This window comes from Syzygium oleosum, unplaced genomic scaffold (genome assembly GCF_021117445.2).
Source record: "Syzygium oleosum isolate NSW1041296 unplaced genomic scaffold, Sole_v2.1 Sole_v2.03, whole genome shotgun sequence".
Lineage (NCBI taxonomy): Eukaryota > Viridiplantae > Streptophyta > Magnoliopsida > Myrtales > Myrtaceae > Syzygium > Syzygium oleosum.
Window position 1 is genome coordinate 8,060,064 of NW_026607487.1, and position 13,987 is coordinate 8,074,050.

Sequence of the window (13,987 nt, forward strand, 5' to 3'; positions counted from 1 at the left end):
AGGTGTTTAAACTCGGGAAGGCGACGGCCGCCGCCTCCCCGCCCTACTAGCGAGAGCCGTCGACCCTCGCCGATGTTGGCCTCACTAGCGGTTCTGGTCGTGATTCTCGCCACTCCTTGCAGCCATCCGTGCAAGTGCAAAGAGAAGCTAATCGGACAATTTGGAAGGGGTGCATCAATTTTCGTCTCGAAAACTTTATTAGGAGCGAGCTGATCGAAGACACCGCCATCTAGTTCTTGAGTCGTGTTCCACTTCCACTGGGTAAATGATAAAAGATCCTCGCCGGGGCCTTGCGAGCAGCTGCCGGCCCTCATCGGGCCCCGGCGAGCAATCAGACCGGCACCCCCTCTCACCCGATCAAATCAATATTTTTTGTTAATCAAATTGGACAGTGTTAAAGTAAAATCTTTCGATAATAACACGAACAGTTCCTAAATTTTGACCTAATATATAATCTAGTTCATTAACTTTTAATTTATTCAATGTAATACTTGAACTTTATGGTCCCTGAAATCTTAACTTATTCAATATCGTTCCTAAACTTTTAATACATGTTCAATTAGTCCTTGAACTATTGAATTAGTATAGGGATTACGTATTAAACAAATTAAAAGTTCATGGACCACATTGCACATCGAGTAAAAGTTCGGAGATCACATCGAACAAATTAAAAATTTAGAGAACACATTGTATATCGAGCTAAAATTCATGGACCATTCGTGTCATTTTTCCTAAAACTTTCGATCGGATTATTTTATGGATTATTGGATCTAATAATACTTTAGCGATAAATTTTAGGATTTTTCGACGAGTTGGGAAAGGGTGGAAACCTCCGAGGTCGCGCACGCGTTGAACTTCCCCGGGGGGGCGACCCCCGGCGCAGCACGTGCGGGGAATCGCTCGGCGGGGTCGGGTGACGTGGCCGGCGTCAGAAAGCTCCACGTCACGCGCCGACCCAACACCCCCCCTTCACCCACCATTAAAAGGCCACCCTCCCCATAGTCTCTCTCTACATTTTCACACTTTCTCTCTCTCTCTCTCCACTCCTCCTTCTTCTTTTGTTCCCCAACAAGAAGGAAAAGGACTGCCCCCTCTCTCTCGCAGCAGCCTCCCCCTCCTTCCTTCGCTTCCAAGTCACCCGCCGCCCATTTCTGCCCCCCCCCCCAAATCCGCCGTCTTCTTCCCATCCGAATCGGCGCCGGCGATCGCTCCGCTCGCTTCCGGATTCCCGCTCGCGGAGGTGAGTGTCCCCACTTCCCCCTCCCCCCCAACCGAGTCAACTCTAGGGTTTCTGTCTCCGTCGCGATCTCCGTCGGCCGCGACGGTCGGGTCCGCCGTGGGAGATTCTAGGGTTCTTCCTTCCGGTACGGCGCGCGCGTCCCCGTTTCCTCGTCTGGGTTTTCTTTCTGTTGTTTTCTTTTTCTTTTTCTTTTTCTTTTTCTTTTGTTTGTTTTCCCGGGCGTCCCTGAAATTGACGGCTCGATCGGCCGTCTTTCTTTTGCCGAGAAGCAAAATGGTGATCGGAGGATGATCTTGGGTAGTGGGGTGGCCTTTCTTTTTTCTCTTTTTGCCGTTTTGCTCTTTGTGTTTGAATCGGTCGTTTGAATTGCAGCTCGGGCTTTCAAGGTCAGTTCTTTGGACTTTTGGGGGATTGTTCAGTTAACTTAGGGGAGAGAGTGTTTCGTTTTAACCGAATTAGGAGGTCACGGTCTCATGAGAATTGATAGGGGAATGCAGAGACTGATTTGCGCGGCAGAGAAGAGCTCGCTGTTGGGCTGGAAGAAATCCTTCAGCCGCGGTATCTGCGTCACCACGCCTAAGGCCAGGACGCGCGACAAACCTCTCGGTATGGTGTCGGGTCTCTAAAGAGGAGCGAGCTCGGGGAGGCGGGGGCGCGCAAGAAGGTTTCTCTTTGCTGGCGAAAGTGACGATAAAACACCTGCACGACGATGACTCGGATCTTGGTTCAGAGAGGCTCGGGTGGTTCCTCATCGAATCCGAGCCGTTCTTCTTCCTCAGCTAGAACAGAGCCACAGCCCTCTGCTACTGCTTCGGTTGTTTCTGCTGCAAAAGATGAGGAGAGTGAGGAGGAGGTATCAGAACAAGTTGTTGTGGATGAGCTGTCGGAATACTATTGTGGCGGTGACAGTACTGCTGTGAAAAGCGATGAACATGTGGAAGGATATCATGCTGATCAGGATGAGAACTTGGGTAATGAGACTCATGATGGTGAGCTTTTGGTTAGTGATGACCCTCCTAGTTCAGAGGAAGTCTCGAAAGGATTAGGCGGGCTGAAGCCTGTTGATCTAAAAGAGAATGAGGGCACAAGCAACTTGCAAGGTGCTGTTGGGAGTCTACATCCGCCACCTCCTCCAGCCCCACCAAGGCCATTTGTCGCAAACTCAAACTTAAGGAGAGCTCCGCAGGGAAGCTCAAATCCCGCACGACTTGGTCCTTCCAGAAGATCGGTTGCCTGGCCTGTTGTTTCAGCTCGAACTTCACCTACTGGGTCACGGCCTTCTTCTCCAAGATCTCACTGTGAAAGTGAGGGTTATAACAGTGCGGATGAGCAGGGACCATGCTTTGTATCTTATGATGATTTGGTGAGTTACAAGTTATGATCTTTCAAAAGGATTCGAGCATGCAAACTTAACCTCGTTGTCTTTAGTACCAGAATGACCTTTTCTTTGCATCTTTGTAGCTGTTGTTATTTTACGTTAAGTTTTTGTGCCGATGCTTCTTCTTGAATTTGTCTCTTGTTTTTGGCCACCTACTTGAAGTACATAATACACGCGACTCATTTAATAAGGCCCTCATGGTTTGTTAGGGCTTGTGCATTGGGCTCTATTTTATAAGGGAAGCTATTTGATGTGTGAAACTATTTATCTGACGCCGGTACTTTAAATCTTTATTAGGAAAGAGAACGTCAGTTCGAGATTGAAATTGGGAGGATAAAGGGTTTGGAAGTCAAAAGAATGTTGGAGGATGGGAATTGTCTCTTCCGTGCTGTTGCAGATCAAGTTTATGGGGACTCTGATGAGCATGGTCTTGTCCGGCAAATGTGTATAGACTATATGGTATGTTTAACTCCTCTCGTGCTCTGGTCCTGTTTACAATGTTTTCCTATACTAAAAGAGTATAGAGTGATGTGGTCATGTGCCATTTTGGATAGTTAATTGTCTGTTGATTGTTGTCCATTTTAATGAATAGGAGTATGAGATTATTGTAGTCGTCCGATACAAACAGTCTTTCTAATAAGATATCACGTTCCACTTGTCTTTCCTTCCCGGTGGATAATTTCTTCATATAGTTATCAATGGATACTTAATCAGGTACAAATGAAGTAATTTGTTCCCCAGTATTTTGTTTTGGGCGTGATGGTGCAAGAGAATAGTATAATTTTGAACAGGGAAAGAAGGGAAAGGAAAATAATTAAATGGATTTGGTGTTTCAAGCGATAAAGGATGAAGGTTTGAATCTTCTAGTGCAGGAAAAGTTGAAAAAGGGATCTCTTGAAACTAATCATGCATAGAAGAAAAATATTTTGTATCATCATCGACATTGTTATCTGACATGTGATTTTCTTGATATGGTTCGAGGTGAGTTGATTGTGCATTTTCAAGAGGCTGATAAATGCTAGAAAGCGTGCCAGTTCTTTCTCGCAACTATTATATATTATTATTTTTTTATTTTTTTCAAATATAGTGTTGATATTGCCTTGGACTATATGTCTACCAACATCTTACTTTTGAGTAGTATGGATTTATGCGTGAACCAATCTGACACCATCGCTGTTTTTATGCTTTCATGTGTTATTTCATTTTCCCTTGGTGTAGGCTCTTCCTTTTGTTTGATCTTCTGTTACATTTTTAGATACTCATGCCGTTTATATGTGTCACGCATCTGCTTTCAGCAATTAGTGAAGCTTATGCTTTATTATAATACTTGTCTCTGCTTGCCTTTTTTGTCCTCTTTCAGGAGCATGAAAGAGATCACTTCTCTCAGTTTGTCACTGAAAATTTCACCCAATACTGCCGAAGAAAGAGAAGAGACAAGGTTTGTGAAATTTTAGTGGCCATTTTACTTTTCTTTTTGATTAGCCAGCTTGAGTAGTGTTGGACATGGCTGTGCTTCTGGGATGTAAATTTAGGACAATTCACTGACTCTGCTTTCCCCGGCCATGATCTACTGCCGCATAATCCAAGGAATGAAATTTTTGTGTGAGCTGAAATCTGGAGACAGCTTAGTAGGCGCAAGTGTAGGGTTGGGAGACTTAGTTTGAATATGACATTGACAAGTAAGCTTTTTCGCGTCAAGTGGTGCTCTGACATATGTGTAAAATTTTAGTAAGCTCCTGATATTCAAGATATTTCCCTAGTCTTATTCCTCACCCTTTTAGGTGTTTTTGTATCTTAATCTGCATCTTAATGTACGTCTTCATCTTAGAGCTCCATCTTATCGCGGAGAAGTAAAGGTTGTCGTTGCATGTTTGGAAATTACCTCAGACTACCTTATCCCAATTCATCCTCAATTGTGCCCCCACCAGCTTTCCCTCAACTTTCTTCAAATTTAAATGCGAAATATCTGGAGGCTTATCCTTGTCGATTTTTCTGAAGGATATTGATTTTGGAAAGAGCAACTATTTTTCTAGTGCCTTGCACAAGTGGAGCATGTTTTATTGATTAGGAGATATATTGGAGTCATCATGTAGTTCATTTCCAGCAAAGTTGACAGCTAATTCTACCATGTTGTTGGGTAGCATTTGGTTTACTCCCCATTTTTGAGTCCCATATGGAGCTTAAACTTTTCTTTAACAAAGGATTTTGTGCTTAAGAGTATGTGGTAGTAGTGGAGCGAGCTTCTTGTAAGAGCCGTAAGTGTAGAAATTATTCACCTTTGTTGATTATAGGCTTTTAACACCCTTAACTCAAAAATGGGAACTTAGTGCGGATTAGCTCCGTGGGTACTGCTGCAGCTCGTGGTTAGATAAGTTGGGATGGAACAGATGCCAATTCTTATCTACTACCTTATGATACCGTCAAACTGTTTTCCTTGGGATGCGATCAAACATGAGATTGTTGAAGTTTAAGTCACTTTGGAGGACAGGAAAGCAACTATAAGCGACCTGATACAAGTAAAACAAGAGTTTTGAAAACCGGATCTATTAGAAAACTGGTCAAGTGGCAGTTTCACTGTTCGACTAGTTTGACAGATTGAATCTGCAGCTGCACTGTTAGCTAATTATTAACGTCAATAACAATTGTTACAATTGAAATGCAGAAGACCTGAATACGAAACGGTATGATATGCTTAACATTTTCATAATAGCTAAGGTGCTTAAATGCTTACCCTGATTGACAAGAGTTGAAAATGCAATTATGACACAGTGGCATGAATTGCCAATCTTTGTGAATTGTGTCATATGATGCAGTTGGCAAGACAATATGGTAGAAGTGGATAGTTAGTTGCCAAATCTCATTGGCTGATCTCTAAACAATTTGGATTTTTTATGAACTCAATGGAAGCTTTAAAGTAATAGTCATCAGTGGAAGTTTTGGTGGCATTTTCTGTGCCATTCATTGAATTCGTGCGACTTAATCATATGCTTAAAATGAACGTTTAATTTTACTATCTTCCTCTCATAATTAGTCACTTGCTTTTTTCTATTGTTTCTGTTTACATATTTGGTGAACCTTCTGTTTGGCTATGACTGAATTACTTGTTCATATTGACAGGAATTATTATGTTGTGTGTCTACTTTTGCCTTCTGTTTGACTCGAATATGGAGATGATCTTTGCTCATCTGTTTTTCTTAAATGCTCTTTTTTGACGGTTAGGTATATGGGAACAATGTGGAGATCCAAGCATTTTGTGAGATTTATAACCGACCAATACATATCTATTCCTACAGCACAGGTGCTGCTCTTGTGCAGCTACTGGCTTTTGATTTGTCGCATAATTTTGTACTTAAAAGGCTTGTTCTTTTAACTGGTACTTCTCAATGCAGAGCCTATCAATATTTTCCAGGGAAGCTACAATACCGACACGCCACCCATTCGACTTAGCTACCATCATGGGAATCATTATAATTCTCTTGTGGATCCACGTCGTTTGGCAATTGGTGCAGGACTTGGATTCGGCTCTTTTCGCGGGGTCTGTATCATGTTTATTTGTTTTGCTTCTTGCAAATTATTCTAGATTAGCCTATGCTTAGGTCAGGGGTTGCATCTTTTGCATTGATCCTAATTGATTGGTTCACTTTGATATCTTGGAATCTTATCTCTGCGAGAAAAACTTGATTACTGTTCTGGATATCACACATGGAAATGGCTTTCGAATCGCCTAGCGAAGTGAATTGATGAAAAGTTATAGTTTTTCTCGATTTGCATTTAGCTGACGCATTGGACTGAAGGCTTTATGTCGTCGAGAAGTAGTTGGATTTCCAACTCTCCGATTTCCCTCAGACTGTGGTTGTTGCTGGTGCCAATCTTATAGTCAACTAGACCGTATTTTCAGTAGTTCTGCAATTATCAAGCACAGTGAATAGTGAGTGGAACCATGCTGTGATCAGAAGTTCCATTGGGGTTTTCCGACTTCCTTGAAGGGTGTAAAATGCAAAATTTGCCTTCTGTTCACAGTAGCAGTTAGTTGTTTTTGAATCTCACGTTGATATTGATACACTTTTGTCCTTATCTTACTTGGGAATTTTTTTTGCAGACAAATGTCGACAAAGATCAAGTAAAGGCAGCCATCAAAGCTCAGCAAGATCAGCAGATTGATAATGTAAGTGTCGTGGTCTCTTTGTAGGGTAATGTGTGAGATTATAGTTCATGATATCATGCGTTTCCCCTAATTATTTCTACTGGCAGGCTCTTTTGGCTGAGGGTCGCTTTTGGTCTGACCTTGAGTTGACTGAGAAGGAAATCGAGCGCATGGTTATGGAAGCTTCTCGGGCTGAGTATCTCGCCAGTGACAAACTCAGGAAACAACCTGGTATTCGAGACTCTTCTACTTCTAGTGCGGAACCATCATCTTCTGGTGGAAGTAAGAATTCTTTCTTTCCCCCTTTTCTCTGTGTGGTAGTGTGGTAACAAGGTACTTTCCATTGGCTCATTTGGATAACTGATGAGACATTCTGCCAGTCATTGGAAAGTACCTTTTGGAAGTGTGTCTAAAACAAATGGAATCCTCAGTTGGTTGAAGGGAAAGAAAAAGTATAATTTGGAGACTGGATTTTGATGTTGCTGTTGCTATCAATGATTAATGTTGTCTGTCAATCCTGAGTTAGTTGAAGGAAAGAGAAAAGTATAACTGGGAGATTGCATTTTGATGTTTCTATCGGTAGTTAACGCTGTCTGTCAATTCCTGTTCAGCATATAGCTGCATCTTATAGCAATTATTCGTCCATGAGCTTCTTAAATTTTTGGAACAGATGAAAATAATTAGTTGGTACTGTTGAATCACCGAAAAAACAGGCTTTGTTTCCAAGAAAATTTCACAAGAATTTGTGTCCCTTAAAACAGGTCCTATTCAAAAAGCTTTCCAACGTCACCATTGTAAGCAATCTTATTGGCATAGCCTTACAGTGAGGATGTGTTCAATATTTGTCTGCTGCCAGCAATTCTTTTATAAGTTGGACATGCACAAACTTACTGATATGCATTTGGTTACAGCACCTTCAGGTAGTGAGATGAGGATGGGGAGTGGAAGAGAACATGGTTCCCAGCATAATGTTCTGAGCAGCAGTATGCAGGTTGTGCTGTCCATGGGATTCACTTATCTCCAGGCGATCGACGCGTACAGTATATTTGGCGATGATGTGGACTCCATGGTATGCTATCTCTTAGAGACTAGTAGCAGTAGGCGCAAAGGCAAGGCAACGGAATGAGCTGGAATGCCAGGAGTATCCATAAGGTGTATCAGTGCTTCGGTTCGTGCTCTGATTGGTGCGGAAAAGCTTTTGTTCTTATTGAGCAGAAACCTGCCGACACTTTGTTTTAGCTTTATGTTAGTTTTCTTTGAATAAATGTTCTCTTCGTCTGACTTTGATTCCGGGCATATTGTTCTCGTAACTGCTGAAGCATTTGAGAATAAGAATTTGCAAAACGATATTCGGGTCGGTCGCTCTTTATTTCATGATCACGGCTCTCCTATAAAATACGTATTTGTACCCCCCTATTATGAACCTCAATCCTCGCTGTGGCTAATGCCGACGTAAGTGGCGAAAACACGAGAGTGAGTAGTTCGGCGGAGACTTATGGCGGTGTCGCCACTCTTGGGAGAGGCCATCTTTTTTAAGCCGACTGGCCTGTAAAGTTTGACTCTTTTACTGGCATGTTTCTGGGTCGTGCTCAAAACCAGTCCTTTCGGTCTTTACGGCAATGTGGCTGTGATGGCCTTTGCCCGAGAATAAGTTTTAAGGGGTGTAATGCGACGGACACCGTGAGAACATGATTCTGTGGATGAGACGGGAAGGCTCGCATGAACTTTGGTTCTTCTGCAGGGTTAGCCTCTCCAGAGTTTACTGATGGCGCGACCAAAGCCATAATCTGGGGACGGTAAGGTGTTTCGAACGCGAGAGGTACGAGAAGAACGTTTCGAATGTGGAAGCTGCAGGAGAGATATGAGATGCATGACGAAGCGGGGGACACACGGGGGGACGAAGACAGACACTTCCTCGGCTTTGCGGCGAGTTTATATTAAGACGAAGGATTGTATTGGATGAATCGTTTTCGTGGAGAGATTGGTGTTTGTATGATTCGATCGATACGACGGTAGGCATGGTCGCGCGTCAAGCCTCACGATGCTTTCGAAATTCGAGAGTGCGAAGCGTGATTCGTACAGCTTGAACTCTCCAATGGTGGGATTGGACCGGCCGCGAAGCCGCCCTTGCTAACGAATTCTCCGAAGACGACGATCGCGAATCGGAGAGCTCGAAGCGCGCTCTAAGGAGCCCGACTCAGCTCCGACGAACTCGGGCTTCCTTCGGCCCGCCCGGCCCGGAAATGATGGAGAGATTCGGTGCTCCTGGGCTGAATCGGAGCAGCCCGCGGCCCGAGGACCGCTCGAAGATTCGCCTTCGGGCTCTGAGCTTTCGACTGTTCGGACGGCGCTGCTGCGGGGATTCCGATTCTCCTCCGGATTTCCGAATCGTGAGCTGGGGGGAGTCGCTTCCGCGATTGGTTTTTGCAATTCATGAGTTCCTCGTTGGATCTACTCGCTCCATCACTCGAGGTGTGTTGATTTCTTTCTCTCTGTCTGCCACTGCTGCTGCAGTTGGAAAGTCCTTTTGGGTTCTGTGGATTTTTTCAATGCTTATCAGAGTCCGATGTGGTCTTCCGAGTAATGTACGTGGAGCATCTTTTTTTACGAGGAACAAGCTCGAAATCGGACGGCAGCATATGTTTATGTTGTTTTGGGCATCATCTCGCTTCAAATGATGTGTTTTTCCCCCCCTCCATAAATGAAAGCAAATGAAACAAAAAGAGAGGAACTTGTTGTTCCAACTTGCAGCTTTCTCTCTTCTGGAAGTACGTCTGTGAGATCTTAAACCAAAAAGTGGAACTAAATCTTCCTTTTTCTGGAAACTGTTCTTTAGCTTTTCAGTTTATCTCTTGTTCTTTAGTATATCCTCGGTGTATTGCTTCGGGCACGGTTCAATGAAACGCGGTGGCGTCGGCTACATATGCTTGTATGTGTGAGATGACCTTAGTCCAAGTAGACATAATTGGTGCAATTATTCCTACACTGGTAAAAAGCCGAGCTATAACTTATGAGGGCGTCATTTTAGGCTTGGTACACTTTTGCATTGTGGGATTATATCAGGTTTTGTGGTAGAAAAGATTATTGCATTTTTGTTGAGGGCATGCTTTATCACTGGTCAAGAATAAAATATGGCAAAGTTGTTAGAGATAGTTGGAAACTTAGAAGCAGGTAAATCATCAAATGCATCTTCCAGCCACTGACAAATTTATTGAATATCATTCGAACCCGAATCGTGATTTGGACTGACTTCTTTAACTCCCTTGGGGTTGAGCAAACTCGAGTCTATGTCTAGGCATCCTGGTATGCTGAAGTGCAACTGCGAATTTTGAACAATTCTGGAAATTTGTATCTTTGAGGTGATTCACGAGCATGTGCTGCACTGTGACTTGAAGTGGGGAGTAGCTTCATTTCATGGAATCAGAAAGGACAGGTAAAACATCATTTGTATAGCTTGATGTACCGTAGTAGCCACTAGTTTGAAAGGGCATGATTTTTCATTCTGATGTTGCTGTTTACCTGCCACATTCCTATTTAGTCACGTGCTTGTTGTATTCATGTTGATAAATCTTTGTGCAGACAGTGGAGACTACTAAGGAAATCATCGTCCCTGTAGAGGCTAGCCCTTTTGAGATAACTACAGGCGAAAAGAGAAAAAGAGGAGGAGGGAGAGTAAGGTCGAGAGTGTGGCAACATTTCACCAAGCTTGAAAAGAGGCCAGGTGAGCGAGAGGAATGCAGGTGCAATTATTGTGGTAATCTATATGTTTGTTCGAGCAATTCTGGTACAACCCATCTAAATCGCCATATATTCGAGGGGGGATGTCCCAAGTACAAGCCGACTCTAAGCGAGACGCAAAATCTTACTAGTTATCCAAAAGAAGATTTAGATGACGACGACAATGTAACACCTTTGAGAGTTAACACAGACCATAGCACGAGGAATTTCTCTGAACAGGTAAATCTTTTTTATTGCTGCATCACATTGGACTTTGTTCGGCGTTTATTAAAAGTGTAGAAGTCTTTTCGTGCTGCATTGCGTTTGGCAGTTCAAGCTGTCATTCAAGAAGCAATCTCGTCTTGTATCATCTGAGAACAAAGTAGGATATTGTTGTGCTGCATGTGTGGTCAAGTTCAGAACTTTGCTTATGGGACACGTGCCTTCAGGGTGTGCTTATAGTGACTAATGTTTGGCGTTTCTATTAGCACAGATGCTGTGAATGCTAATAACTCTATTAGGGATGGGCACGGGGTGCAGGGGGGAATCCATGCCCCGTGGGGAGTCACCCCGAGCTGCACGAATTTTCCCCGCAAAAAAGGCTCTGCCCTGCGAACCAGGCTGGTTTATATATTATTGAAAATTATATTTATGTTTTTATTATTTATGTATTTGCAATAAAACTATGAAAAAGAAACCTAAGAACAACTTTTTCTCTCGTTGTGTACACAGATGAACTTCAAGTACTAGACTGAAAGCTTTTGCTGGACATGTTGTATAATTTATTCATTTTCCCCTTGCTTCAGGAAGTTGGCGAAAATTTTGCATCCGAACTAGTGCAACTGAAGGAAGAGAATGCGAAGCTTCTACATGAAAGAGATGATTTGGCAGCCCAAAAGACAACCCTTGAGCAACTAATAGTAACTATGGCAGCTGAAACGGTAATAGTTTCACTTCCCACTATCCTAAGCCTCACAGAGTAACATGCACGCTCATCAACGTGATTCTTCATCGCTTTTACTGTTGATGGAATACCTATGGAAGAGTTACGAACCCAAATCTTACTAGACAAGAGCAGGGCAAGGGGTTAAGCTCATTTGGATCATTATCCTCTTCAATTATGCTGAAGTATATTCGTGAATATTATTAGCTAGTTGTAAGTAGGTGATCATAAATAAGAAAATCAGGAAACTTGTTAGTGTCTGTCTTGTTCTATAAATAGAGTTATCTTATGTACTCTTTCATTAAGTTATGGAATAAAAATGTAGCATTTTCCCTCTCCCTTCCCCTCTTGAAGATCTTTCAATATTTACATGGTATTTAAGCCTCCAAGAAAGAGAGACCCAAATCAAAACCCTAGCTTTATCTTCTTCTTGCGGTCAGTCTTAAAAAGAAAAAAGACTCGTTTCTTTCATAATTGCTTCTACTCTGACGCTAAGCCCACCACCATCAAGTCCTTTGTTTTTCGGCCTCCAATCTTCATCCTTGAGAGCACCACAATTAGCCTTCATTAAAGCTGCATCATCATTGTCTGCTTAACGAGATCTCAGATATGCTCATGATCTCTCTAAAAGCAACACTATCACTATCTCATTGAGCAGCCGGTCTCTCCATCGTTGTCAGCATGAATTGTTGTCATTTGCTATGGCCTTGTCAATCTTGTCGTTGACATCCTTGTGCTGGTGAAGTCTACCACAAGTCAAACCTTTCTTTTCTCTAGCTTCATTCCGCCGTGCTTCCTTAATTATGCTTCTCCGTCAAAACCAAGCTCCATCTTCGTTAGTTAGTTTTTTTTTTTTTCGTGTCTTCTTTTTTGTTTTATCCTTTTCATTTCCAAAAGAAGAAAAACAAAACAAGAGCTTGCTTCGCTGCCATTAGTGCTCCAATCTACAACACCTCATCTTAAAAAAAATCCAATTTTGGTCAACTCTCAACAATGCCTAGAATTAACATTATTCGTTATGGGAGTCTCTTTCAATCGTGAGGGCAGGAATCAAGCACACCTTCAACTTTCTGATCATGTGTTTCTTCAGCGCTTGTCAATTTCGATGATGACGTGGACTGCATTCAATTTGTCGTGTAAGGTCCGGCGCACACAATAGTCATTGTTTTGAATCTGTTTTTCAATAATCCACATCCCTTGTCTAGTGTAAGGTTCGGGTTACATGGAGTTTTGGTCACAGACTTTGGAAGAAAGTTGCAACTGTCATATGCAACCTGGATGCTCTAGCATGAGGGCTGGGCTGAAGTATATTTATGGAGATTAGTCAGTGGTTTGTAGGTGGTCATAAATGAGGAAAATTAGTTTTTTTGTAAGTGCCTCTAATGCTTTATAAATAGGGCCATATTAGGTATTGTTTCATTAAGTTATTAACTAAAGATGTAGCCTTTGAGTATTTTCTCTCTCCATCTCTTTCTTGAAGAATGTAGAATATTTACAAATTATTTGAACTATGGATGGATGGATGGATGTTCCCAAGAAAAAAAGAAAACTAGAGGAGATTAGATGGATAACATGCTGATTATACTCTTCCTTTTTTCAGCTAATGTCCTAGAGACTTGCAGAATGCAAAACTTAAAAGCCTCACTGTATTGATGCTCCCTGTATTGATTAACACTCAATAGTAGATCTTTACCACTGACATCTCGTGGGAGAAAACTTAGGACTTGTTTTAAGTAGAAACTTGGTAAAGTGAGTGCGCATGTTATAATGCAATTATCCATTTCGAACAACTTGGGTTGGTTCAAGTGGGCCAAACTCTCAAAAAGAGTATTCAGGTTTCGGGCGAGTGTCTACTTATCTATCAGGTCATAGGATCTCTTGATGATGTGGGATTATGGTGTTATTGAATGTTGTCCAATGGATGATGGTATTTTATCTGGAGAAGTAATGTTCAGCATATGTCTTTTAGGCTCGCCTAATGGAAGAAAATACTAAGCTGAAGGAAGAATGCACAAAGCTTCAAGAAGAGAAACAGAGAACAGTTACCAGAGAGGTGATTCTCCTCAAATCTGCTTATCTTCTTGAACTCAGTTTCTATATCCGCTCATAGTTCTGAGTTGCTTGCAGGAATTTGTGCGACTGGAAACCCAAGTTTCAAAACTTAGGGAGGATTTTGAACGCGATAGACGAGGATTTCCAGTGGCTACAATGGCAGCTCTAGCGCACCTGCAGCATGGAAGATAAATGGAACATCTGCCCCACCACACCGTGAGCGCCAATCGGTTCGCTTGTATATTTGGCCTTTGCATTTCAACTTGCCCCGGACTTCTAAATTAGAGATTGTGATGCTTCCCGACGTTCACCCTGTACCAAAATTTTAGCCATTGCTTTCATACTGTGGTTGTAATGTCTATCCAACTTTCTTCTATTTTATCGTCTGCAGTTCCAATTTCAAGGAGGCACCCGCATTTTCAATTTGTCACCACCATGTTTTAGAACATGTGGCAATTTCTTCCAGTGTTGTATTCTCCCGGGCATGGATACTGGTTGATTGTTTGCAGTTCT

General features: G+C 42.4%; 2 protein-coding genes across 5 annotated transcripts; both read left to right on the forward strand.

Annotated features, from left to right (window-relative positions):
• Positions 1 to 1,104: 1,104 nt before the first annotated feature.
• LOC115679080 (OVARIAN TUMOR DOMAIN-containing deubiquitinating enzyme 6) lies at positions 1,105 to 8,136 on the forward strand. 3 transcript variants are annotated; one of them, XM_030602628.2, is made up of 9 exons: positions 1,105 to 1,240; positions 1,613 to 2,603; positions 2,916 to 3,077; positions 3,979 to 4,056; positions 5,838 to 5,916; positions 6,008 to 6,153; positions 6,718 to 6,783; positions 6,870 to 7,044; positions 7,674 to 8,136. In XM_030602628.2, the coding sequence occupies exons 2-9, from the start codon at positions 1,950 to 1,952 to the stop codon at positions 7,886 to 7,888; spliced, it is 1,575 nt and encodes a 524-aa protein (XP_030458488.1). In that variant the 5' UTR covers positions 1,105 to 1,240; positions 1,613 to 1,949; the 3' UTR covers positions 7,889 to 8,136. The 3 variants fall into 3 exon arrangements, with proteins under 3 accessions (XP_030458488.1, XP_056165161.1, XP_056165162.1); XM_056309187.1 differs by lacking the exon at positions 1,105 to 1,240 and having other exon boundaries at positions 1,611 to 1,626; positions 1,738 to 2,603; XM_056309186.1 differs by lacking the exon at positions 1,105 to 1,240 and having other exon boundaries at positions 1,591 to 2,603.
• A 589-nt stretch (positions 8,137 to 8,725) lies between these two features.
• Positions 8,726 to 13,877, forward strand: LOC115679081 (zinc finger BED domain-containing protein DAYSLEEPER-like). 2 transcript variants are annotated; one of them, XM_030602629.2, is made up of 5 exons: positions 8,726 to 9,234; positions 10,342 to 10,719; positions 11,286 to 11,420; positions 13,392 to 13,475; positions 13,550 to 13,877. In XM_030602629.2, the coding sequence occupies exons 1-5, from the start codon at positions 9,196 to 9,198 to the stop codon at positions 13,664 to 13,666; spliced, it is 753 nt and encodes a 250-aa protein (XP_030458489.1). In that variant the 5' UTR covers positions 8,726 to 9,195; the 3' UTR covers positions 13,667 to 13,877. The 2 variants fall into 2 exon arrangements, with proteins under 2 accessions (XP_030458489.1, XP_056165163.1); XM_056309188.1 differs by lacking the exon at positions 13,392 to 13,475 and having other exon boundaries at positions 8,731 to 9,234.
• The last annotated feature ends 110 nt before the right edge of the window (positions 13,878 to 13,987 follow it).